The following is a 27,546-nucleotide window of genomic DNA, read 5'->3' as shown; positions in this document are numbered from 1 at the left end:
TGTAACCATTACCCTAGTCAAAAAATAGAATGTGACCTAAACTCCGGAAACCTCCTGTTCTTGCTCTCTAATAGGAAAGTCTGGGTTTATGAGAAGCAAGTGGGTCACATGTAGGTCAGATCCTGACCTGTGTACTAGGTGTATATGATTTGAGTTTGTTTCTTCAACAATTTGAGCCTGTTTGCTCATCTGTAAAATAAAGATCATAATATGTATCTGTTTTTGTGGGAATAAAATGAACTTATTTATGTAAAGTATCTTAAAGTACCTGCTCTCAACGTGGAAGCAGTGTTGTGGAGGGAAGGATACGTTTTAATTTAAGCACAACGGAACACAGATGTGATTTTATAAATCTCAGCCCTCTTTCCCAAATGGCTGTCGTGATTCAGCTGGTGCTTCCTTCCCACACGCTGTGCTCCAGAGACATGCTGTGGGGAAGAGGGGGAGCAGAGCAAGGAGTGTCGTCAGACGGCGGTGACAGTGCAGACACTGGACACCGGAGTTCATTTCATCCACGTCAGAAGGTGCCTGTGTTTCCCCCTCACCATCGGCCTCTGGAAGATGCCTCGCCTGACTGAGCTGGGGCCTCCTGGTCCTCTGATTAATAAATCCCCTTCTCATTTTGTGGATAAGTAAACCAAGGCCAGTACAAGCTAAGGGATTAGTTTATAGCTACTTTGCAGTTTATAGATGGCTGTGCCAGGACTCAGAATCAGGCTTCTTGCTCAGCCCAGGCTGGCCAGTTTTGATCTCAGATCCTGAGGGCACTAAGGAGACCTCCCCTTTGAGGCCTCTTCTAAGAGTTCAGAGAGACGGGGCTCACCCTGGGAATCTAAAGGCCCAAGGCAGATTTGGTTTCTTTAGCTGATTAATTTAGGAAATGCAGATTAGCTCATGGATGCCCAATGGTGGTGGCTTCGCTGTTCTCATGAAATCTCCTTTTCACTCATTCCTGATTTCATTGAAATTCAAATAAGCTTAAGAGAAATGAAGAAAGGAAGCTTCATTATGAGACATCGTGTATGGGTAATGTCTGTAACCAACGTTTCGTCCTAGGAGCATTGGGTGGGTATTTTTAGGGCCATAATAGGTCATTACTTCCCCAATGGAGTTAACAAAAAGGCACGGGTTATGGAAGGAGGAGGGAAAGAAAGATGAGGTGCTGGTGACGTACCTCTTGCCAGTGGGTTTACTCTGCCTGGTTCATTACTTCATTCTTCCTGAAGAATCCTTTGGTAAAATTGATGTGTAAAGGAGGAGGTGGAATATCGCCGATTAAAGAAAGGTTATTTTAAATTTTTTATAATAAGAAACATTAAATTACTTATTCAAATAGAATTTTAACTTATTTTCTAGTTTAAACAAAAATTGGCATAGAATTGGGAGTGGGGGTGAGGGGAGTGGTAGGTTCTTCTGAAAAAGCTACTGAACAGAGGTAAGATATATAATTATCTCATCTTTCATAAACCACGGCGGCATCGACACCTTGCTCTGCTATTGTTAACTGTTCCGGAAGATGAGATGGAGACCAGGATTCTGACCCTAGTGCTGCCAGTAGCCTGTGGGCGTCGGGAAATCACACTCCACTTCTGTACTGGTTCCTCCCCTGGAAAACAGTTTACGACGTCCAGGTCCCCTTCTGAGCTCTGAGATCCTGCCTGGCCTCTCAGGATGGGACTGCTCAGGGGTGAAAGGGGTGGAGTTTATTGACACAAAGATATTACTTAGTGCTGAGTGTAAGTCCTGACAAACTGGGTTGTCTGAAATCTCAGTTTGTGTTTACATAACAATTTCCTCAGTCGTCCTGCAGCTGAGTCAAGGAGGAATGACGTGGTTGCTTTCCTCGGAAGCCTAAAGCTGGCCGGGAGATAAGATGTACCTATGAATAACTCACATACGGGTTGATAACGGTGGTGTCATTGAGCCTCACCCTTGTCCCTGGGTGTTGCCTTTAGAACATAAATCGGATCATGCCTCTCTGTTAAAAATTCTTTACCAGCTCACCGTCACTGACTGGATAAAACCTGACTTCCTTAGCATCTGAGGACCTTCATGGTCTCACCCCTGCCCAGGGAGCCTCATCTGCCCAGTCGCGTTCTTCCCCACCCCCACTCTCACCCCCGGCACCCAGCGTTCTCCACCCTCCGCCCAGTCCTCGCCCTGTGCCTCCACATGTGAGGACCAAGTCCTCCCCCTGGAATGCCAGCTCATCTCGTCCACCCTCCCTGTCTCTCCACTGCTCGTCCATTCTCTCTCCAGGCCACTGAATCGGTCAGTAGGTGGCCATTGGTGACCTTCCACAGAGCAGTTTCAGGGAGATCTTTGGATTTAAGAAGCCAGATTTCATGAAATAAGAATTACTTTTATAAGCAGAAAAATTCTACAGGTAATTTTTAAAGAAAGTAGGTGATGTCAACGAGGCCAAGAGAAAAGGGACAATATTTTGAGGTGGTAGAAGTGGTGCCTCTACCAGGGTAGAGGCCATTTGATTACTTGTTGTAAAAGCTAGAGCCAGTTAAGACATGGATGTAGACAAAAGAAGCCCACCAGAGGGGACAGGATTGCAGACACAGAGGCGTGGAGGATGTTTGCTGCGGAGGCGTCGGCAGGGAACTCGGGCAGGTCAGGTGTCGGCCGCTGTCTGCTGGATGGGGAATTGGGGCAGCAGGTTTTGAGATGAAGCCGAAGAACAGAGAAGTTGTTCGTGAGGTGGGCTGGCGGCTCGATAGAAATGTGGCCCCACGGTGTTGCTGGTTCTTTGGCGAGAAGGGTGCCTTCATCTGGTGTTCTCCGGTTCCGTGCTTGTGAATTTAATTAGGTTGACTTTTCAAAGACAAATGATAGTGTTATTACAGGCTTATATTTTTTTATGTGTTTGGTATTTCATTTGACTTCTTTTGGAATTTTTGTGCTTAGGGAAAGTCGCCCAACCTGATGAAAAAATGGATTAAATTCTCTATTGAGAAAAGAGAAGAGCACAGACAAAAATAAGGAATTAACAGAATGGAAATTATGTACAAAAGGGGCTCTTTACCTTCTTGTGTTGCATTTGATGGAAATCTTCATAAAACCAACTGCTCTGAGTGTGGAAACCCTGACAGTGGTTCACCCCCGAGAGGGAAGTCGATGCACAGTGCAGGAAAGTGAACGGCATTTCTTGTTCAGTTGGGTAACAGACGTGTTGCCTTTCTTTTTAATGGTAAGCAACACGAAAGAATAGCAAAGACAGTCATTGAAATGACCCGGGTCTCAACAAAGCACTAGGATTGTCTAAACAAAAGGCTTTTTGTTTTGTTTCTGTGTCTGTAGCCAGTCTGCTGTTTCAGCAATTCTGTTTTAATTCCTGATAGAGTGAGTAACTTGAGTGCCTCTGTATTTCGCTCAGAGCAGCATAAAAGTGCTGCATTGAAGGGGCTGTGGATAAGGTTCTTATCGTTCACCGCTCAGCCGAGTCTCTGTTGGTTTAGAATCTCTTATTTTGATAACGAGTGACCTGCGTGAAGCTCCAGGGCTGCCAGTGACAGGCTTTTTCATTCTAAGTGAAATGAGATCACCTCCAATCCACCTGTGCTCTGGTGGTGCCAGCAAGAACATGCAGACTCTTAGCAGACACACATTAACCCTGGGCATCAGAAAGCTTCCCCCTATTTTAAATCAGATTTAGTTGTTGAAGTCTTCTTAAATTAATTTGGGTATGTGAAGAGAAGAAATGTTAAAAACTAGTTTTCTGCAATGGCAAATAACATTTGAAGAGTAATTCTTTCCATGGTTTGTAATGAAAAATAAAGCTGTTTTATCCAGTGGCTTAAGTTTTAATATTTAATCCCTAAGTTTTGGGGAGAGGTTTTCATTCCACTCTAATAGGAGTTAACCATAGATGGAGAGTATTAATCAAAGTGACCTTTTTTTGCTCTTCTACATAAAACGAGATGGCCTACGGTGTTTCACGTCAGGAACAGAGGTACAGGTCCCAGGATTTGGGGGGAAAAAGACTCTTTTCAATAGGAGTCAAACATCAGCAAGTTCATTTCCTGTTTGCGCTGGTGACACAGTTAATAGAGTATTTCTTGTCTGTGGTTCTCCACCTCCAGTCCTGATCGCTTCATTCCCCGAACACACCATGGAGGTTGAAGTGAGAAGTCGCTGGGAACTGTGTGAAGATAACTGCTGGGCATGTGAGTTCAGTCAGCCCGTCATTCGTCTTTTCCTCCTTCCTCCCTGGTGGAGAACCCGTCACGTCAGAGGCAGCACCATCTCCGTCCCCTCCTCCACCTCACTCCCCCGAACTCTCCTGGGCACCTTCTCTGAAGACGAGCTTCACAGTGACATCTGTGCTATCTGACCAGAAACCTTGTGGGAGGTGCCTATGAGGCAGTTAGTGATTTAATGCTGGATTTGGTCAGCTTCCCTGAAATTCTACTGAGACTAAATCTCCTTGGATGGATAACCCTGAAGAGCACCGCACATCGTCCTTCCATCTCATTCTGCTTCCTGCTCGTCCCTCCTCTTATTCCTTGAGCATAAGACTAGGGCCCCTCCCCCATTAAATCCTGTGTTGATGCTGGTCCCAACCCATTCCCCCTGTTGTGCTTAATAAACACTATGGCGTGGCTGGTAACCAGATAGATAGGCAGGTCACTTGCCTTGGGTTAATTAAGGTGGTAGGCGTGGCCAAGGGTAAAATACACCTGGGTGAGGGGCAGAGTGCCATCTCTATCTCGTGGTCGTGGTACCCTTTCAGGAACTGATGGTTCATTCATTCAGTGACCTCACTGAGCACCTGCCAGCCACCTACCCTGAGTCAGGTCACGGAGGGCTTAGGAACCATTAGGAGGACATCGGCTTTTATTTTCAGGGCTGGGAAGCCATTGGAGAGGTCTGAACTCAGGCGTGACATAATCTGACTCGTCATCTTGAAGTGGCTCCATCTAGTTCTGTGTTAAAAGTTCACAGTGAGAGGATCAGGGTGGGATTACCACAGTGTGGTGGGGAGAGGTGGTCGTGACCACCTGAAATGGGATGAACTGAAATGGGATGTTAAAATAAAAGCAGGAACTCTGTGAGCATTCTAAGGGGATCTTGACATGGAAGGCACTTTTCCTGAAACAAAACAGTATTCTTTAGGAACAAAAATAGGTACCAGATGTAGCATTTCTGCCCCTCTACGGTGATCTGTACTCTGTCAGCTAAATTCTTCTTCATCCTTTGGTACCTGTGTCCTCTTCAGCTATTCTGTTGGTGAGTGTGGACCAGTGGCTCATTTGTGACTTAATCAAAGAAACACATTAACCCTCTTTTCCCCTCGGGCTTTTCATCACTTCTCACTGAGACTTTGTAGGAAATCCCCAACCTCCAGGATTGTGTCCCTCTTGGGGAGCCATGCCTGGTGCCTCCTCTGAGTGGACTTCTATTTTCTCCTGCTCCCCAAACAGATGTCTTGTCCACCACCCTTCATCTTGTTCCTGCTGCTCTGTAGGTGCTTACCTTACTCTGAGCGGTGTTCTCTCAGCTCAGCCCCCAGGCCAGAGCAGGAGGATCCCAGCCCCTGCAGACCTGCATCAGACGCTCAGAGTGGGCCCAGCCACGTGTCCACAGGCTCTCCAGGTGATTCTGACGCACCTGAATTTGGAGAACACGGCTCCATAAACTGTCCTGTAAGCTTGCTTATGACTCAGTCAGCTGAACTGTGAGCACCTTGAAAGTTGGACTGTATCCCCTCGGCCCCACCAGGTCCTTGCAGGCTGGCCCTCGAACATACAGGGTCTGTTCACTTTCAGGGTCTGAGCTCCTGACTGCTTCCCTTCTGGTACCTGCCGTTAGCAGAGGAAGGCCTCAGCGACCTGGGACTCACTCCCTTTCCTTGACTCCGGGGTGGTAGTTGGCATATTTTCCGATGGGCCCCCTCTTTCTTCTTACCCGCAGTGAAGCACATCATACTCCAGCACCTGGAACGTTCTGTCTTATGGGCACCATTAAGGGAGGAGATGTTTACCTTCACAGAGGCTTGGGCTTCGTCATTAAAGCTGCAGTTCTTTCCTCGTCCTTTTATGTCTGTGGTGATTTGGGTGCTAAGTGTCTTTGGAGTAATAATTGGTGAAGAAGTGGTCTTATGACTCAAATATGCATTTATGGGAGGATAAATTTTGACTTAATACTTCATATATAATAATTGGCTTTTATGTCATCATAAGTGTTCCTGGGTAACTACATACAAACTCTTACTCCAAAGGGGAGACGGAAGAGAAGAATGAATCATTAGTGTAATACTAAACCAAAAGGGCATATTTATTTGGAATCTGTCATTTAAAATTGCTATCCAATTATCTAGGAAAATATCCATTGAAAGGTGTATATTACATCCATGATGTCATTAAGATAGAACATGGCTTTTCAACTCACTTGATACGCTACAAATAACTGAGTCGCTTAAAAAACATTTAACCATTTATAGTCTCTTAAGTATGCTCTAATTTGTTGATTCTTGAAGACAATTTAAATAAATTGAAGTTCAACTGTTTTGAAGAATTTATGGAAAATCCAAATGTAATTTTGGAAAATCCAACGTGCATGACTGGCGAGGCAGAATCTTAACTCTCAATATGATTTCTTTTCTTTTCCAGTATTGCCAAACCCAGTAAATCAATGAAATAGAAGGTAAACCCCTTCTATTTTAAAGTGCATTTTGGTTTGATTTTCATTAAGAAAATATGTTCTCCAGTGTTTACAAAGAATAATATTTGAGTGCAGTAGATTTTTCCGACGTGCTTCCTTGAAAACTCAGACTAGATTCTTCAGCTATATAACACCTGATACCGCGGTTGGACTGGAATTGATTTTCTTCTAAATGTGTGTGTCTGAAGTCTGCTGTGTTCTCAGTCCTTCATACTGGAGGAAGATGTACAGTAGAACTGGCCCTTCACCCCGCTGTTGATGATCCGATGGATACATAGCTGGGGTGGAGGTTAGGAAACCTATATCTACCAGAAACTTTACACCAGGGTTTCATAATCCCTAGGACAGATACAAGATCTGCTTTCCTTCAGTTCCCACAGAAGTATTTTAAACACAAATAAAATGGTGGTGGCCAAGGGCTTTCAGTTCAGAAAATAATGCATTTATTAAATGTTAGTAGTAATGGCTTTAAAAATCAGTGATCTGAGGGGCCGGTCCGGTGGCGTAGCGGTTAAGTTCACGCGTGCTGAGGCCGCGTCCCACATAGAGCAACTAGAAGGACCTGCAACTAGGACGTAATCTGAGCTCTGCGGCTTTCGTGAGAAAAAAGAAAAAAGAGGAAGATGGCAAGAGTTGTTAGCGCCAATCTTCCTCAGAAAATAAATTAATTAATTAATTTTAAAAATCAGTGATCTGAAAAAAATGTTTTTAGAGTGTGGTTCGTCATAGGACATTCTCACTGAAGCATCTGGACCATGATTTTTGTAATTAACTTTGGAACTGGAGTCCTCCCTATTTTTAGAGACCTTGAATTATAGTAGAATTATGAAAGATTTAATACTGTTAAAAAGAAACCACATTGAGATTTTAAAATACAGTGTGTTTAGAATGCCATACTGTTGTGAAATACCAAAATTGTGCTTTTGACCTGAATGTTTGAAAACTTTCCGAGTAGTTCATACACGCGCGCACCAGCACTACCCATAGGGGCTGCACAGGGACAGAGCAGCCTTAGCTGTCCCAGCTCTCAGCACAGCTGTGACAAACACTCATCGTTCCGTCCTCCTCCTCACACAGCCTAACGGTCAGCACCCTCACTTTTTCCCGTTACCATCCACTCATCTTATGTGTCATTTCCTTGGGGAATAGGAAAACAAATCCCCTTTTATTCCCACTTTGCATTAATTTCTGTCTCTTCTTCCTCTCATTTAAGCAAGTCTGACTTAGTACCCATTTCTTTAAGAACTTTGTTCTCTCAAAGTATATTTAAAATCTTTATAATAAATTCAGGAAATTTTCACTTGGTAGTACGTTTTCTCTCATGGAATAATACATATGAAAAAATCAATTATGTCAAATTATACAAATCAGTGGTAAAGCCCCATGTGCTTTTACCAGCATCGCTAAGTGGCGTCTTTTCCCCACCCAGGTGATGTTCAGACTCTTCCTGGGCTTCTCTGGAATTTATACACCTGAGCAGTCTTGAGCCGAGTCCTAGCATCTTGGGGAGCGGTGAGCAGGACGAACGGGGTACATACAAGTGAAACCATGTCACTCTGTTCAGCGTCCCCAGAGGCAACCCCTTGGCCTTGTGTCCTGACAGTGACCACGAGGTCCTGGTCATCTGTCCCCTCTTCCCGTTTGACTGCGTCTCCTGTTCTCCTACTTCACTCAGCCGTATCACACTCGCCTCCAGCCCTTTCTCAGGATGGAACCCCCGCTCCCCGCTCAGAGGTCACCCTCGGGGGTCCTGCGTCAACACCGCTCCCTGGTCCCTTCTCTGCCTCGTTTTTCTCTGAGCGCCAGGAGCCTCTAAGATGCTGTGTAGTCCACCACCTTTTCTGTGTGTCTGTGCCCCGAGGGAGCATATGCTCTGTGAGGACAAGACTCCTGTTTTCCCCTCGCTGGCATCTCCAGTGCCTGTACCGCACTTGGTGGCAGTAGATAAGTATGTGTGAGTCCAGGGTGAATGTGGGAGGGGCGGTGCTTTGTGCTGGGGTCGTAATACACGAGTAACGGAAGAAAGAGAAGAGTCGTGGGGGCTGATGCTTCTTGTGGTCATGATCCACAAGAAGTGGTATTGCTCCTGTACTTCCTGTCTTTGCTGTTCTTTCCTTAAAAACATCAGTCGAACCGCCATGCTACGGGAAGCACCCCGGAGGACCTAAGGAAGCGGGCGATGCTGTTTATAGGGTTGAAGAATTCAGGCCAGCATGGAAGGTTAGGGTGACTAGGGAGGGCTTTGTGGAAGGGAGGATTTTTCTAGGAAGGAGTTTATGGGCCCTGAAACCCCAGACTGAATGTGTTGATGTGCTGGATAAGGCCGGTATTGTTTTATACCCTGGTGAGTGTGGTACACAGATATGGAGGAGGGTGGTTCCCCATTGTGTGCTCTGTGTCGGTCTGCAGGTTGTTGCTCTCGGGGAAGAGCAGCAGCTTTGGGGCCCAAGCACCAGGGTTCTGACGTTGGCTCCACTGCCTGCAGCAGGTTCCCTTTTGTGCCTCGAGATTTCGTGTGTAAAATGTGGATGATTGCAGTCCCCATCTCTTAGGGTCACTGTGCAGAGTAAATACTGTACGAAAAGTGCTTAGAACAGAGCTTACTCTTAGGGAGCTCACTCAGAGTTAATGTTATTAATATGCAGTAGTTTCTGTTCTTCTGCTGAGTTAACATGTCTCACCTCTCCCCCTGACAAAGGGGCACTTTTCTTGGGACCTTCAAGGTTGGTCCCTGAGGCTGACAGCAACTATTTCTTGCCCAGGGTGGCTCAGCTCTTCAGGAGTCCGATGGGCATCTCCGGATGCCCAGTTCCTGCCGCAGTCTCGATGCTCTAAGGTTCTTACCAAGAGGGATTTCCCCCCAGTTCCTTGAAGATCCTTATGAATTTCCATCTTAGCATCTCCTGGTTCCATACTATGTTGGTTTCCTAGGGCTTCTGTGATGAAGTACCGCAAACTGGGTGTCTTAAAACAACAGAAATTTATTGTCTTACAGTCTGGAGGCCAGCAGTCCAAGATCAAGCTGCCCAGAGGGCCGTGCTCCCTCCAACCTCTAGGGGAGCCCTCCTCGCCTCCCCCAGCTTCTGGTGACCCCTTCAGGTGCTCGCTGGCCTGTGGCAGCACCACTCCAGTCTCTGCCTCCGTCTTCACCTGGATGTCTTCCCTCTGTCTGTGTGTCGCTGTCTCCACATGGTCCCGGTGTCTCTGTTTTCTCTGCTCATAAGGACAGTAGTCATTGGATTAGGGCCACCCTAATGACCTCATTTTCACATCAGAAAAGACCAATTTCCATATAAGGTCACTTTCACAGGTACCAGGGGTGAGGACTTCAACAAATCTTTTGGCGAACATAGTTCAACCCATAGCACATAGTTTCCGATCAAAGCACCTCGATCCTCTCTTCTTGCTTTAGTAGTTGCGATGCATCACATCCACTTACCAAGCACCTGGCTGATGCCCTTCCAGTGTGAAAATGCCACTAAGTGTGAGGCTTCCTGTTGTGTAAACTAACTAGATAATGACTGAAAACTCTGCAGTTAGCTCAATTCACACATTTTAGCTCTATTTTGGATTGAGAGGCCATGGACAGTAAGAGAATCACAGGATGAGTGTCGTACATGCTTAGGAAAAGAAACACAGCTTCGTGATGATTTGGTAAAGATGCAGACAATGGCTTGGTAAAATTGTAGAATCTTAAAGGATTGTGCAGCCAAGCAAATCTCGTTATGGAATTGCTTACTGGCTTTGAAAAGTGGCAGGTTCAGATAGTTATGGTTTGTGTGGTGGATTCTGATGGCAATGACCGGTGTCTGAGCTCCCGCCACGTGGAGGGTTCTGTGCAAAGTTCTGGCGCCTTCCCCTCATCTCCCCTCCAGAGAGCAGAGCGCTCAGGAACCTTTGCTGAATGAGTCTCAGGACGGCCTCCCCGTGAGTGACAGCCCGGCTCTACAGGTGGTCTGAGTTTCCAGGAAGCTGGGATGCTGCCCCAGCTCTCGTGGGGGGAAAGTGGTGCAGGTCTCTCAGACTCGGGACTGTAGCTGCTCCTCCGTGGAGAGTCCCTCCCAGTAGTTAACCTCCTGCTACTAAAATGCAGAAGGTGGCTCTTCTTGGCTGCTGCAGATGCCACATCAGACCTCTCACCCTCCTTCAAGAAGGATTGGAAATAAACATTGACTGAATGTTGGGAGAATGGGTGACAAGAATCCGGAAAACCTTAGATTCAGTTACCCCTCGTTTGGAAGAGTCATTGAAGTTATTTGTGGATGTTCTCTTTCTCCCCTTTGCTTATGAGGCAGGATTGCCGTTCCTTGTCTCCTTGGAAGTTAGGTATGGCCATAGGGGTTGTTTTGTCCAAAGAAAGGAGCAGAAGTCACCTCTGATTGCTTCTGGCAGAAGTTCCCGGAGCCGGTGTGAAGTGCACTAGCTTCTCCTCGCACTGTCGCCTGATGGCGGGTTGAGGTGAACGCCCTCCACCTGGTCCCTGGTGACTGTGGTGCGTGGAGATGCTGCTGGCTCTGCCTGGACAAGGAGACTCTGCAGGAAGGAATCTTCTGGTTGTGTTAAGCCACTGAGATTTTGAAACTGTTTGTAACTGCTGCATATTCTAGCTCATTGTGACTGATTCATTATATTTAGAAAGAAAACATAGAAAGTGGAAATTCATCAGTAGAGAAAATTATTTTGAAAATAACTCTAAATTTACAACTTCTTGCAGTAGACTCTCGTAACGTGTCTAAAATATTAAAATGGAAAGTCTAAATAGCAACTTAATGCATGAAGGTTTGGAGCCGAAGCAGAATTAAATTCACGAGATGGTTAGATAACATCTAGTTCTATGACATTATTTTTTCTTCTATATTTAAAACTTTGGTCAACCAAGAAATGTTTGTCCATTGTTCTCGCACTAAAGAGAATAGTTTGACATGAAAGGAAGGAGGACATTTGTGGTTGGGAAACCAGAGGACACAAGAACAGTGACGTGTTCAGGGAGCAGCCCTGTGAGAACATAACACGTCTTACTCTGCTTTCGTTACGTTCCGTGTCGTGCTTCCAGCCTGTAGGGGCCGCAGCCGCCCTCAGCCGAGTGTTTGAAAGTCTTTGTTTATTCATGACAGCTTGCAATTACTTACATCCCACTCTACAGACAATAAACGCAGTTTTTTATGAACAAAGCTGTGGTGTAGACACTGAGAGCTGTTGCAACTTGACAAGAGGAAATTTTCCTAGATTTCCCCTCCAGTTGGAATAAGATAAGTGACAATGGAATTGATGCGTTTACTAGATTTCAGAAATTTGATGATAAAACAGTTGGTCATCTGCCATAAATTTATACTGCCTCCCCTTTAATCTTAGACCCAGCATCAGATATCATTTGACATACTACTATTTAAACACTTTTGTGACATAAACTTCATTGTGGAAAGAGAGGTGGTGTCTTTTAAACCAGACTCAAAAGGTGACACACTGGAAGTACTAATAATTGTCAGACTTTCATGCTTCTCATGTTTGGATAATAATTTTGCAATATTTTGGTCTTTTAAGATTTAATATGTATCAAGTCATTTTAGCTGTTTTTAATATTATTGTTGAGAATATCAGAACTGATATCACCTTTAGAGATGATCTACTAGGAGTCCCTCCTTATTAACTAGCAGAGGAATCTTTTTCAGACACTGTCTTACATGGTACCCAATATGCAATATTACAAAATTTTATCATTTGAAACTTATACTTATTCTAGGGTTAATTCGTGAGGGAAAAAAGACTATTTTGAACACAGAAGGACTTAGTCTAAAGGGCCTTGGCCTTTGCTCTGTATTTTGTTGTGTTTGGCTGGTATTTGAAAATACCTGAACTACTGAGTAGCTGCAAGTGGTGACAGTTTTTATTGGTTTGTTTCACAAGCTTCGCCCTGAATCCTTAGAGACTTCAGTTTTATAGGACCACAGAAAAGTTAATTTCACAGCACAAGTTAATGGAATGTAAAACTATTGAGTTTGAGTGTTATTTTTTTTATCCTAGCTTTAAATTAATTAGTTAAAGAAAATCCAATCAAAAATTTACAGAATCCCAAAACTCGCACAGAACCACATTTGAAAACTACTGAGCATGCTTGTGGAACATTTTCTCTGTAGAGTGAGCGTGCGGATTCTGATTGTACTATTTATTGCACTATTTTTTAGAGAAATTGTCAAATATTGGAGAAAACGTGAAAATATTTCTCACTGAGAAGGGTTATGTTAATACTAGTAAATCCTCGTTAAAAAATAAGTTGTGTTCTGGTGGTTTTGGAATTTTTTTAAGTTTTCCATTTTACTCAATATTAAAAGTGGTGTCAGCCCAGCCCACAAAGGATTTGGCCCGTGATTAACTGACGTAGTGGTGTTCAGCTGTCTTGTGATTATGTATGCATTTCTTAGTTAGTTTGGCATTTGAAAGGTCCTCATGACTATTGCCAGGGGATTTTTAAGAGTCTGACTTACAGTCCTGGATTGGAAATGTTCCCTCTCCACTCCCACTGTGAGGGACAAAGGAGAGAGAGGTATTTTTGTTCCCCAGTTGGAGGTTTTTATCCCTCCACTAAAGTGACAGTGTGTCTCTTCTTTGGGGAAGAAGCGCAGATCCTCGTGTTAGGAAGGCCTCCGAAGATGCCCAGCTTTAGTCTGTGCCTTTGCTGTCTGGTTTTGTCAAGCTGCACAAAGAGAGGAGACTTTTCCAACACCGAGCATGTTTCGCATTCCTCCAGCGTGCTGGGTATTTAAAGGAACCCCGGGTGAGTCCTTTTGCGGGGACAGTGCTACTCCCGTAACAGGAAGCTCCTGGGGCCCCAGAGCCGTGAGAACTTTCCCTGCTGCTCCCGCTCCCACGACTGGTGAGAGCCATCGGTGCAGGGGCTCCTCTGTGAAGAGAACCCCGGTCTTTAAGCCGCCAGTGGCCCCATCCCCCCCGATGCAGGGCACCTGCCCCTGGTTTCCTGCCCCCTGGTGGTGCCAGGCGTCCCTCTGTGGACTGGCAGGCATCCCAGACCATCCGACTTCACGTTAAATTCCGCACAGTGATTATAGGCTGTTTGGCATCAAAGTTACATTGAGAACTAAAAAAATGAGAGCCTTATAATCCATGATTTCCCATGTCACTTCCAGCTGCTGAGTCCAGGAAATAAGCGTAGCAGGAGAATTGCCTGTTTTTTTAATGTGGAGTTACATAATCCACATTAAAATTTTGTGTCAAAAATTATAGTAATTAAGACCCTGGGTTCAAATTCTGAGTCTGCTGCTTACTTGCATAACATCACAGAGCAAAAATTTTAATGACTCTAAACTTGTCAGAGGTTTAAGATAATCCAGTGAAAGTGTATTAACATGGTGTGTTAATGGAGTGGTTGGGATTTGACTAATTCTCAGTCATTTTTACCATCATTTTCATTATTAATATTATTATTGTTTTGAAATCTTATAGAAAAGGTAATTAAAGAAGATTCGACAAACTCTGATTTTCATGCCCTCTCTCCCCTCCCGCCTGTGCACCCAGAGTGTGACCAGCTGCGGCAGGATGGCTCCCGGAGTTCTCAGTACTACTCCCAGGGGCCCACCTTTGCAGCCAGCTCCAGCCCCCTGGCCCATGATGATCAGGACGAGGATGAGGAATCAGATCAGAAGGTAGGCCTTCTCGATTCCACATGGGATCCGGGATTGGGCTCCAGAACAGAGAAAGGGCATAAGCGGGAAATCTGGTGAAATGGGATAAAGTCTGTTTTTAGTTAGTAGTATTGTCCCACGTTAATTTCTTAGTTTTGACAAATGTACCACGATTATGTAACATGTCAACATTAGGGGGCGGGAACACAAGGAATTCTCAATCCTGTCTTTGCAACTTTTCTCTAAGTTTTACGATTAGTCTAGAAACAAAAAGATAAAGTCAGGATTCAAGGAATTCATTAAAGGGACATAATCAGTGTATTTGTGCATTTTGAAGATTCTCTTTTGGGTAGAAGAAATAAAGGTCTTATTTCTGTTGTTTTGTTTTTTCATGTGAACCCAGTTAGATCACAAAGAAGAGCTGTGAGAATACAGGAAAAGCCACGTTTCAGTGTGGTCAGAGTTTTTAGTATGGAGGGGACACAGACAGCGCTCTCACTTAACGTGACGGCCCGGTTGGTCCCCTCCTGGCGCAGGGTCGTGTTTGCGTGCCTTCCTCTCATCCATCTCTTCTGATATGTGCAAGCTACAGAGGACAGATATGTTTTCTCAGTACTAAAGGCACATGAAAGAATAACAGTGTATGGAGATTTTAACTTCCGTAGTTTTATCTTCATTTTATTCAGTAATGTGGACTGACACAAATTACTTCAAGTTTGATGAACAGGGTTTGGTTAGAAACCATTTTTAATTAATTTAAGAAATTTCAGTGGAATTAGGTCAATACACAAATGCCTTATTGTTTGGAGAACATTATTCAAAATTTATTATCCTTCCTCAAATGGGTAAATAACATCAGAGAAAAAAGTAAGATAACAGTTGATCAAAAATGGGAAATTAGTACCTTAAGTTCTTGGTTTTGTAATGAAGATTGGTCCCAGGTTTTTATTACAAAATGTTTTTCCTGTTTCTTTATAGGTGTTTTCACGTAGTAGATTAGGCCTTTGAGACTCTAAAATATACAGTCTCTTACTATAAGAAGAAAAGCAGCTATTTCAAAATTGATCTGTCTTCAACTTTAAAAAGTTTTCTTTTTCTCTTGGCGTGAGTAAGGAAAATTAAAATCAGGATGAATTATGTAGTGAGGATTTTGTTTTGATTTAAAATTTTTTCAGCTTTATTAAATTATAATTGATAAATATGTATCTGTTTAAAGGGTGATGATTCGACATTCTCATGCTTTGTGAAATGATCCTCACAATCAGCTTAATTAGCTCGCCCCTAACCTCACATGTTACCTTGTGTGTCTGAGGCGAGGATGCTTAAGTTCCACCCTCTCTGCACATTTCCAGGATATGGCGCAGAGTTACCGACTGCGCCCCGGGCTGTGCGTTAGGTCCACTCTCGGCACGTTTCCGGGACACGGCGCAGTTACCGACTACGTGCCGGGCTGAGCGTGAGGTCCAGAGCTTGTTCATCTTGGAACCGAGGGCTTGTACCTGTCACCAGCATCTGCCATCTCCCCCACCCACCAGGTGTTCTATCCAGATATACTTCGGCCTTTCACTGCTGCTCAGAGGAGGAGGAAAACTGGGCTTATAATGGGCCCAGTGAGACGCGTGGGTTGTACAAGTTGTGAGTTTCTGGGAGCACAGAGTCCCCTGGTGGCAGGTCGGCATCCCCAAGACAGCATCTTGTGATCTGGAAAGTGGAGACATAGTTTCTGAATCCTCACATAGCTGTGTATTTGCCACGATGCTCAAACCTGAGGGACGTCCAGTCTCTGGACCAGATTGTACTCCTGAGCGTTGCCTTGGACCCTCCAGGTGGCCCTCTCCCAGACGAATCGTTACCCCAAGGACACGAGTCAGCAGATGATGATCATGGAAACAAGTGTCTGTGTAAATGTCCTCCTGACGTGCCGTGACGTGTGACACCCCCGTGCGTGTAGGAAGTCCCGTGGTGTGGTTGGTGGCACTGGGATCCACGAGAGCAGGAGCCAGGGAGGACCTTTGACATGTCTCCTCTTGGGGCCCCGTGCTCCTTCTGTAAATGGCGGCCAGGGGCAGTGGGGCCTTCCTGGGTGTGTGCTGGGCAGGAGAGACCCGCTGAGTCACAGGCTCCGTCACAGGGTCTGGACTGGTGCCTTGCTGTATTTGGACCCTAACAGACGCTCATAGCTGCTTCCAAATCTGACCTATCCTCCTTGCCATATATTCTCGGTTGAAAGTATTTTGCAATCCTTGGGATATACTGTTAGTGATATTTAAGGGGAGTTTTTTTTTCTTAAGTATATAGAACCAAGTTGAATTATGTTCAAAATTTTTAAAATCATTACATCTGAATGTCTTCTCAAGACAGTTTCTAAGAGTTTTTTTTCAGAATAAAATATCAAATTATATAATGTGTTAATTATAAATGATTATATATTAATTAAACATCAACTAACAGATTATCCCATCATATTAATTAACTTTCCTCCCTCCTATGCTCGTTTCTCTTAGGCCACATCATTCAGTGTTGTATTAACTGTGCAATTTCTTAGTTCCGTGGAGCATCAGAAAACCCACTTGCCATCCCACTACTGCATGTCCAAGTTGATGGTCTCAGAGCACATTCTCCATCTTTTGTTTATTTATAGTGATTGGATTAATTACAATGCTCTCTACCAGACAATATGCTTTTTCTTGTTAACTATATAAAGTTAACAAGACTCAGTGCTGTTTCAGTGACAAAGGTCCTGAAACTGGTGTGAGAACCTTTGCATGTGCTTGTGCTCTCTCTCCTTCCTGTGGGTCCCTCACCATCACTAGTACCTGAGAGCATCTTCAGGTCGAGGCAGCACCCCACACGGTGCCTGGGGCATGATTGGCTCATCCTCTCGACAGTGGTTCACTGAACAATTACTGCTAAGTGAACATTCACCCTGAGTGAGAAGTCTTTATTAATCTCTGTGACCCAGTACCATTCCCCCCGTCACGACGATGAACTCAGGCTGAGCAGCCATCAGAGGTGGTCACTGGGGACACAGACGTGTTCCTTTTCCCTCCTCAGGGTGTCCCTAAGCAGAGCTACTTGAGCACAGAATCTTCATTCATTTGTAAAACAAGTATTTATTAGCACCTCATGTGTGCCAGGGACTATGGAGGTGCTGGAGAGGTAACAGGGAAGCAAACAGAAGAACCCCATGCCCTCGATGGTGTCCTGATTTGATGGTGAGACACCGAGAGTAAATAAGCGAGGGTGCTGTGTGAGGAAGTGCGTGAGCTCTGCAGTAAAATAAAGCAGAACAGGACAGAGGGGAGGTTGCAGATTTAAATTAAAAGGGTAGGCCTTCCTGAGCAAAGGGGTGGTTGAGACGAAAAGAGTGAGCCATGCAGAAATCGTGGAGAAGAACATTCCAGGAGGAAGAAGCAGTCAGTGCAATAAACGTTTCTTAAGGGTGTACGCTACACACCAGATGCTGCGACACGCAGAGACTAATAAGATACCGGCACTTGCCTCAAGGAACTTACGGTTCCCAGGTAGGGAGAACTAACCAGAATAAAAAGGTTTTATATGTTACATGTAAATGTTTGTCGTATGGTAATATGTGAGAGAGAAATCCTTCTGACTTGGGCAGTCAGGAGATGGGGGAGCTTGGGGGAAGGCCAGGTCTGCTGGAGAAGAGTTATAGGGCTGTTGCAATAGGCAAGTCACACCAAGGACCTGGACCAAAGAGCGTTTGTGTGGATGGCGGGGAGGGCGGTGGCCTTCCAGGAGTTGGGAGACTGATTGTGGGTCTTAGCTCTGCCACTGTGCTTCTTTGGATGTTTCACCTGGGGCTTCAAGACATTAATTTCTCATCTAGAAAGTGGGGAGTGGAGTAACATTGCTCTCTGGGCAAGAACAGAGCCTTTTTGAACAGGCTATTCATTAATTCCCTGAGTAAGTATCATTCAGCATCTCCAATATGCCAAGCATTGTTGTAGGTCCAGAGGAGCCATCAAGTGGGAAAGACGAAGTCCCTGCCACCGGAGGGAAGCGACAGTAAACACACACACACAGTGTAACACCAGGGGCGATGAGTGTTGTGAAGAGGAATGAAACAGTGGTCAGGAGAGTGCCGGGCTGCTGTTTCAGACTGAGTGTCCACGGGCTGTCATCAGAGCAGGCCTCAGAATGAAGTGCAGCCTCCCACACCTGAAGATCCCGGGGAAGAGCTTTCTGGCAAGAAGAGGTAGTAAGTGCAAAGGTCTGGAGACACTGACGCAGTTGTCCTGTGGGAGGACTAGCCAGAGCCAGAGTGGTGGGCAGTGAGCAAGGGGAAGAGAGGCAATGATGGCTTTGAGGAGATAACCGAGGGCCAGATCGTGTCGGACCTGGACAGCTGTGGTGAGGACTGTGGATCTGTTGTTCCTGGGAGGGCAGGGCAGGCCCTGGAGGAGTCGGGAGAGTAGCAAGATCTGATTTGCCGTTGAATGCCGTTAGTCTGGCCAGTGTATGAAGATAAGACCATAGAGGGTTGAAGATAGAAGCCGAGGCAAGTTGGTCAGCTGTTCAGCAATCCTGGCAGGAGATCCATGATGGGGGCTGGGACCAGGGTGGCGGTGGTGGAGAGTCTCGGTTTATTTTGAAAGTGGATTGTACAGAATTTGCTGAGGTTATGAGAAAAAGAAAAGTCAAGGATGATTCCATCTGCTGTCTGTCTGTCCGGCTTGATCCCACTGGAATCCCATTACAAAAATTATTTGACCCCATGAGAAATTCTAATTTGTTGACCCTGCCCTCTTCATGACCTCAGGCATCTTTCCCCAGCCTGTATTACATGGCCCACCATTACAGTCACTTCTCTGTACACACATTCAACTCTGCTGGCCCCTCTCTCCTGCCAGTTTCCTGGAGAAATCCCAACCCCAGTCTTATCCAACTCTCCCCCTGCTCTGCACTAAAGCCTGAATCACTAAACAAGGCTAGATAAAAACACTAGGTTATGTTAACTAGTCTCAACATAAATGTATGACTTCAAACCTAAAGTGCTGCCCAGCAATAAAAATATATTAACCCATCAATTCACTCTTCCACTCTCCCCAAGTAGATTTCATACCTTCTTCTCAAAACTCCAAACCCCACTTTCTCTGCCTCACTCTCACATGCTGTCTTTTACATTTATGCACTAGGACAAAAACCAATCAGAAGGCGTGTCCTTTCACAACCAAACCTCTCAAACCTCTCACATCTGTTCCCGTATCCACCCACCCTTTCCTGCCGTTGCAGGTGCATGGTCCTTGCTTCTTCTCTGCCTGCTGCCGCCCTAATGCCCAGGTCGGGGCCTGGCACGCAGGAAACACTCAGTGTTTTCCCAGTGGAACGATTGAGGCCCAGGACTTAATACCTGTCACTTTCCTCTCTCTCTCGCCTCGTCAGTTTTCTCTATTGCATCATAAATGTCATTATGCAAACATTCTGGATTTTCTTTCATCTTGAAGAAACTTTCCTTTGACCTTTCATCCTCCCCCAAATTCTGCCACATTTGTTGGTTCCTCTTGATAATACAGCTTCTCCAGAGAACTGACTAGATTTGCTGTCAACACAGCCCTTCCTCACAAGCTCCTCTGAACTCCCTCCAAACACTCTACTGAAAGTACTCTTGTTGAGTCCGCTTAGCACCCCTACCTTGCCACCTCTCATACTTAATTCTCAGGCTTCATCGTAGCCTCTCAGCAGCATTTGACATAGTTTCTTGTTCTTCTTAAACTATCTTCTTGACTCGGCTTCCGTGAGCCTACACACTCCAGGTTTTCCTTCTCCTTCACCAGCTGTTGCTTCTCAGTTGTTGGATGCTTCTCTTCTTCCAAATCCCTAGCCATTGGCGTGACCCTGGGGCCCAAATCTTGTGCCTCTGCTCCTCTGGAGCAGACCCGCTCCTTGGCTGACTTCGTTGAGTCCATGGTTTCAAATTCCGCATTGATGTTTCCTAAATGTATATCTCTAGCCCAGACTCATGCATTTATCTGCTTACTGTCCATCTCCACTTAATGTCTCACAGGTTTCTCAAACTTATCCAAATCTAAACTCGAGACTCTCACATCTCTCTTCCAAAAAAAGCCCAGCTCTTTCATAGTTTTCCCCACCTCAGTAACCCCAACCTCCATTTTACCAGTTGCTCAAGTTAGAAATGTTGGGCACTTCCTTGTTTTCTTTTTCTCACACCTTCAGCAAATTCTGTAGGATTACCAATTGTTGAACTACCTCCAGAACCTCAGTTCAGGCGTCGTGTTACGAGTCTGTCTAGGGCATGTCCCTGAGAGTGGGTGGGCTGAGGGCGTGGGAGGTGAGGTTGTGAAGGGTTAGAGCAGGTGGACCGGCTCTGCGGATCTTGAGTTCCCCAAGAGTGGTGGCAGGATGTGGTGGAGGGAGGCTGAGGTGGGATCACAGAGAGGCGATGCTGAGTAAAGAAGTTAGCCTCTACTGCAGAGCTGATAGGAAATCACTAGCATATTTTAAGAAGAGGATTTTATGGTTAGGAATAAAAATTATATATATCATCTTTTTAGATGGAAGATATATAGATAATGTTGAAACTGATTTTCTAATTTGTATAATGTATCAAACCTGACTCTAGAACTTCTAGAGAATATTTTAACCTTTTATATTTAATATTTTAGACCGATTTCCATTTTTAAAAAAGAAACTTTATAAAAAATTTGCACCAAATTGGCCAAAAAAAGTAACTATGTGAGGTGATCATGCGTTAACTAACCTTATTTTGGTGATCATTTCACAATATATGCATATATCAGCATTACATTGTACATCTTAAACTTACACAGTGTTATATGTCAATTATATCTCAATAAAGCTGGAAGAAAAAAAAGTGAAACCAGTAAAAAAAAAAAAAAATTGGACCAAATTGAAAAAAACGTCAAGTCCAGATGGTCTCACAGAGAGGGTTTTACTAAAGCTTTTAAAGACTGGGTAAACCCAATGCTTGAAATTGTTCCAGAGCAAAGAAAGAGAAGGAAAAGGTGCATTTTTTTTTAATGAATTAGTTTAACACTGATGCCAGAATCTGACAAAAACTGGGCAAAGCTGAAAAAGAAAAACTAGCTAGTCTCTCTCCTGAGTACTGGCATTAGAAGTCATAAATAAAACGTTAGGAAACATAATCTAGCAGCTCCTTACAAGACAAATACTCCGAAATCAATCTGGATTTATTCTAGTTGTAATGTAAGGATGTTCAGTATTAGGTAATCCAATCATATATTAATCATATTAATAGATTTGAGGAGAAGAATTATATCAAAACCATAGATATTGACAAGGTACTTCATACAATTTAACAGCCATTCTGGATAAAAACACTCAATAATATAGGAACAAGTGGATACTCATAACTTAACGAGATGTATCTGCCTTGTCACCAAATCCAACATAATTTTTAAGGGGCCATTCTCATTAGAATGAGGTGTGAGACAGGGCCATTCTCTGTCACTATTGTATGTGTGTGGGAAGAACTGGCAGCACCATTGGAAAAGCTGTGGAACGAGAGATACAAAAATGGGAAAGACCCAGGGGATATTATCCTCATGTGCATGGATACACGTACATCACAAGTTTGTATTCTTGGTGAATCCAGGAGAACAAAATGAAAAAACTACTATCAATAATAGAATTCAATGATATAGTAAGGTATAAAATTATTATATAGAAATCAACAACTTTCATATCTACAAAGGCAGGTTAGAAGATATGATAGAAAAAATATTCAAAATAGCTATAGCAGACAAAGTAGGCATAAATTTAATAAGAAAAGTACAAGATCTATATGAAAAAGCTCTGAAATACTATAGAAGAACACAAATAAGATTTGAATAAATGGAAAGACATACCATGCTCTTAGATTAGAAGACTCAATATCAAAAAGCCATCAGTTCTCCCAAGATAATTTATAAAATTAACACAATATCAGTAAAAAGTTGAGTAGTTTTGTTTAGTTTTCGTTTGGTTGGGAGTTATTTCAAGGGATGAGAGGAGGAGGGAGAGGACCAGGGAGGCTGAAGCTGAGGTTCCTAACTGGGCGGCTGTGAAGAGCTGTGAGGAAGGACGAGGGTCAGGGGTTATTCCACGTGGTACCTGAGTACAGACAATAGGACGGAACAGTAAAAACAGAACATAAAGTCCCAAAAGGGCCCAAAGTCTTCCCGGGGTTTAGTGTAGGATCATGCTGGCTTTTGAAATCTGGTGGGAATCCCGTGACTGAAGGGGCTCCAAGCCAGCAGTTGTGGTCTCCGTGTTAAGACCAAGACCCCGACCTGCAGTTCATGTTCTTACAAGTTGCTCCAGCAGCTGAGGTCGTGTTAAATGCAGAGCACGCAGAAGTCAGGTTAGAGGGGAAAACCCTTTTCTTTATGTTTCCTGGGTAGGTGGTGGGGGTGGGGTGTCACGAGGACAGCGGTGGACTGGGTGGGAGAAGGGACGTGTCAGGTAAGTGCTCAGGCTGCAGACGCTCGGAGGTCAGAAGAGTTGTTTAGAAGGGAAAGCTAATTTGCATTCAACAAATATTAAGTGTCTGCTCTGCGCTTAGGATGGAAGCCCTCTCCTGACATGAGGGTTGCTCAGAGGGCAAAGGTTCAGGATGTACAAATTAGAACAGAGAGCCTCAGGACAGCTGTTTTTTATTCTGGATCCTAATGTAAAACGTTTACTAGGTGGGACTCCTGTGTATAGTATGAAGAATGACGTCTTTCAAACTGGTGATGAAGTGTGGCGAGAAAAAAACTTGTTTGAAATAGTTCCAACTATATCTGTTATGTGTATCGTCTAAATATCAAACACGCTGCCTGAAAAATGCTGTCTACAAAAAAAGATGTAGAAATCTCATAAAATACCTTTTATTTAACTGGGAAATCGAAGAGTAAGTCACTGCTTTAGTGTTGGTCTAGTCTTGACTTTTTTTTTGTTCTTTTGGTTTTCAGTGTGTGCCAGGTACTAGCAGAGAGATTATTCGAGTGTTTTGAGGAAGTTCAGTTACAGATGGCAACATGTTCCTGCGAGTCGATAGGGCATTTCTCCTGCTGTGTTGTTGGAGGTTATGCTTGATGATCTGTTCACTGGGCTGGGAGACATTCAGAGAGGCCCTGTTGTCTCAGCAGAAAGGGTGTCAATCATGAGAGTGTTGGGTGTTACTCAGTCTCTCATGTAAAATTCACCCCCAAACAGATACAGTACACTGGGATTATGGTAATAAACGGTTGGCTTTGATGGTAGTGATAGAAACTGCAATTTTCTTTTCTATTTCCTGTTTTTCTTTGAACTGGCATCTTGGGTTCTGTTTTAGTCTTCCTTGATAAGAGATGTTTCAGTCGAAGGAGGACTTTGAAGACAGAAGGACGGGAGCCTTACTCTCTAACTGCAGATGCAGCAGGCTTGTGTGACATGACAGGCCCAGGGCACCCGTGTGGGGCAGTCTTCCACCTGTCGACGCCGGTGGCCTTGGGCAAACTGCTTCCCTCTGTGAACTTCGGTTTCCTCCACTGTAAAGAGTTGTAAACCACGTGTTCTGTTTGCTCAGGACAGTGCTGCTGTACAGCTGCCGTCCTGTGTAATCATTAATAGCACCCCCTTCACTCTTAAAGGCCGCCTGGTTTTGATAATAAACCTGTCCTGGAGGGTTGTTTTGAGATTGGAGTAGTTAACGTTTGTGAGATCCTTAGCCTGGTGCCTGGCACATAGGATGTGCTCAGATAGTGATGAATGGTATCATTAAACTGCATGGTTTTCAGACCAGACTTCAAAGAAAATGACTCCATGGACTACGTCTGTTTTTATGAAAATTTGGCTGCTCTCCCAATCATTCTAAGGCTTTTATTCCACCCACATAGAATTTCCTACCTAAAGCAAAGAATTGAGAGGTTTCAGGTTGTCTGTATGTAGAACCGCCCGTGGTCACACTAGCACTAACTTTATAATAATATAATAGTGGAATATATATATATATATATATATGTAAAATATAATAATCATAGAACACTTTAGAACATGCTCAGAGCTTTTTCACAAATTATATCTCATTTTCTACAAGAACTCCCACGAAACAGGTATTTTAACAATCCTTACTATCATTTTAATGATCTGGAAGCTGAGACTCAGACATGAAATTACTTTCCCAGGATCTCGCAGCCAGAACGCATCAGGGAGGGCGTGAGTCAGGGCTTCACACTGTTTCATTTCTTTTTATTGCATCATGTTGGTTAAATAAAAGGGCAAGATTGCTAAATGATTCCTCCTCATTTTGCCTGCTATTGTCACTTTTCCTTCCGTCTTTGGCTTGTCTGGTATTCATTCATTCCTGCGGTTTTTTCAAAGGCCATGTGGGTCCTTCTTGGTCCCGGTGTGCCGACGCAGTCCTGGCCTCCGTTTGCTTCCAGTCCAGAGACACTCGTGGTGCCTCTGGGTCCACGAGTTTCCTGCTGGGTCTCCGTGGTACTTTCAGGACACGCTGGACACGCAGGAGTCCTTGCTACTCCGTGTGTTCACTGCTCTGCGATCTGTGTACTTGTTACTCTGCACCCTACAGGCAAGGTCTCGAGGATTAGGGTAAGCCACTTCCAGGCCTTTGTGCCTTCCAACATGAGGGTGTCTAGAGTAGCTTGTTCAGTTTCTTTTGTTACGCACCTCCCATCACACTGGAAGAAGGCTCTGTTCATACCTGCCTTCCCTTCTAGATGGGGGACAGCATCCCTGTCTTGTTATCTCTGCATTCCCAGCACGGGGCCAAGCACCTGGCAGGTGGGGAAGCTCAGAGGCTGGCTCAGTGCTATGTGTGAGTCCACCTGGGACTTACTGCAACCCCACGGCCCCTGGATTGTGCCCAGTTCACGGTGAGGAAACTGTTTCTTGGAGAGATTACATCACTCCCTTAAGATCACGTAGCTTTAAATACTGAAACTGAGATCTCTGTGTTTCTTAAAACGGATGTTACAAGATGTAATTTACATAAAATAAACAACACATACTTAAAGTGTAAAATTTAATAAGTTTTGACGTATGTATACGTACATGGGACCATCACCACAATCAAGATGGTAAACGCATCCATCACCCCCAAAAGTGAACCAGGATTTAACTCCAGATCTGCAACTCCAGAGCCCGTTTCCCCCAACAACGAGTATGCGGAGAATTGAGCCTTAGCCACAGCCCTTTCCTCCGAGTCACTCTCTCAGGGCGTTCTGAATCATTGAGATAATAGAAAGAACATCTTTACAGCCCAACCGTCCATCAGTAAAAGAATGAATAAATGTGGTATTGGAGTGGAGTGTGTGCTCCCGTGAAATAGGGAATTGTGGGCTCACATGACAGCATGCATGTGTCTTAGAAACATAATGGTATGTAAATACCACCACAAAGAAAACAATACTATTTTCATAAAGTCAAAACAAGTCTAAACATGTAATTCAGACATGTTCATACACACACACAACAACGAGTAAGGGGATGATTAACAGAAAATTCGGGAGAGTGGTTACCTTGGGGGAATAGGGAGGAGCATGGAGGTAGATGCATTTATTGGTCATATTTTAAGTCGTGGCTTAGGTCGTGAGTTCCTAAATATTCATTATCTTATGTTACATAATTTGTATATATGATTTATAATAATAAAAAGATGATTAAAACAAGAAATTACTGTATTAGTTTGAACATTTATGCTAATTGTTTTTATTATTTTGAGGAAAAGATCACTTAATATATGATAGTTTAAATCCCAAGTATTTTAATTCAATATGTGGTAAGAAAATTTGGAGCCCTTGATAAGGAGGCTAGGTTTGTGGTAATAGAATGAGTAGGAGAGAAGGAACAACTGAAATGATTTAATAAGTGGACATGGAAACCTCCTCCCAAGGTTGCTGGAGGTGCCATGGACGTGCTTCTGTGTGGGTCCATTTCCAGCACCCTGTGTTGTTGTCGTTGTGGGGTCCAGGGAGGAAAGGTTAAGGAGGGAGGAGAATTGAGTCAGCATCTCGTGTGTCTAAGGGTATCGAAGGTGGGAGAAGCACAGAGCCAAGAAATACTGCAGAAGCTTTGACACCTTATAGAGCTCTCTAGAATCTTAACCAAGAGTCCACTGGAGAAAGATTTAATTCTGGAGAGAAACGCTGAAGACGAGTACGTCCCCCAGAAGGATTGGGATGTGTGTTGGTGTCTCTTAAGTAACACTCCACATAGTTTCTTCTGTTCTATGCCTGTTTTTGTGTAATAATTGCTAAATGAAGGCTAAGTTCAGCTCTGGCTATAATTAGGTTTTCTAATTTTTAAAAGCATAGCAGATTAAAAAAAAAAAGCCTGGGCTAATCTGTGTTTCACAGTTACACCCAGTTTTTGGTAACTTGGCCGCCTGCCAAGACACCATATTTCAGCCCTGCTGTTGTTTGGGGGGAGTGTGTCTATTTCCAGACAGGACCCAGTGGTCTCTGAAATGCAAGTTAGCAGCATCCAAATCCACAGAACATGCTGGGGGGCAGGTGATGTCTTTCCAGATTGAGCAGTTTGACACAAGGAATCATGGTTTCTTAAGTGTCATTTGTGACTCTACTCCTTCCAGACAAGGGTGTGGGGTCTTGTGAACACTACTGACCAACTGACAGATTCAAAAACTGCATCTAAGTTCTGACTTAGTTCTAAAGTCAAGGCAGCTTGAGACTTAGATGTAACAAAATAACTCACATTATGCTGAGGGAGCCCCTTAACGTGAAGCATTGGTGACGCCACCTGAGTTTTCTGCTCTGAGCACAAGGAGCTCGAGTACTCAGAGCAAACCGCTGGTCAGTGACCGGGCCGGGCCATTGACCTCCCCAGAGGTGTGGTTCCACCCACCACACCACACCACTGGCTCGGACACATGTCAGAAGGCTTTGTTCTTATTTAGAGAGAGAAATGGAGATTTTATCTTTAGGTCAGAAAACCACGTCATTGCGGGTACCACCAGGTTGCTATTTTGCACTAACAGCGGAGGCTTCAGGGTCCGGTGTGGGCTCTAATCCCAGTTGCCACGTGTGAACTTTCCAGAAGTAAAGCTACTTTACTCCATTTCCTTATTTATAAAACAAGGCTAATGTGGTAAAGATGAGTGAGGCACCAATTCCTGGAAAGCCTGTAACCCAGGGCAACAGCCATCAGTTACTAAATGGTGCCCCCTTTTTGAGCTCAAATTCTGCGGTAGCTCTCTGTGCAATTCTGATCTAAAGCCTCCTGGAACTTA

At 44.3% G+C, this 27,546-nt stretch overlaps 1 protein-coding gene across 4 annotated transcripts in view; it reads left to right on the top strand.

The window, feature by feature from the left end:
* Nucleotides 1-27,546, top strand: part of NHSL1 (NHS like 1) — a 116,130-nt gene that overhangs the window by 65,197 nt on the left and 23,387 nt on the right. For 2 of the 4 annotated variants that reach the window (XM_087444183.1, XM_004422364.3), the window contains exon 3: nt 14,203-14,330. In XM_087444183.1, the coding sequence (XP_087300309.1) occupies nt 14,203-14,330 (128 nt within the window). Of the gene's footprint in view, nt 1-13,284; nt 13,445-14,202; nt 14,331-27,546 lie in introns of all 4 variants that reach the window. The other 2 variants (XM_087444184.1, XM_087444185.1) reach the window with 2 other exon arrangements.

The sequence above is a fragment of the Ceratotherium simum genome, chromosome 19 (genome assembly GCF_057802395.1).
Source record: "Ceratotherium simum simum isolate JZ-2026a chromosome 19, ASM5780239v1, whole genome shotgun sequence".
NCBI classification, from domain to species: domain Eukaryota; kingdom Metazoa; phylum Chordata; class Mammalia; order Perissodactyla; family Rhinocerotidae; genus Ceratotherium; species Ceratotherium simum.
The sequence above is the reverse complement of the archived record's forward strand: the minus strand, read 5'-3'. Positions and strand labels throughout refer to the sequence as shown.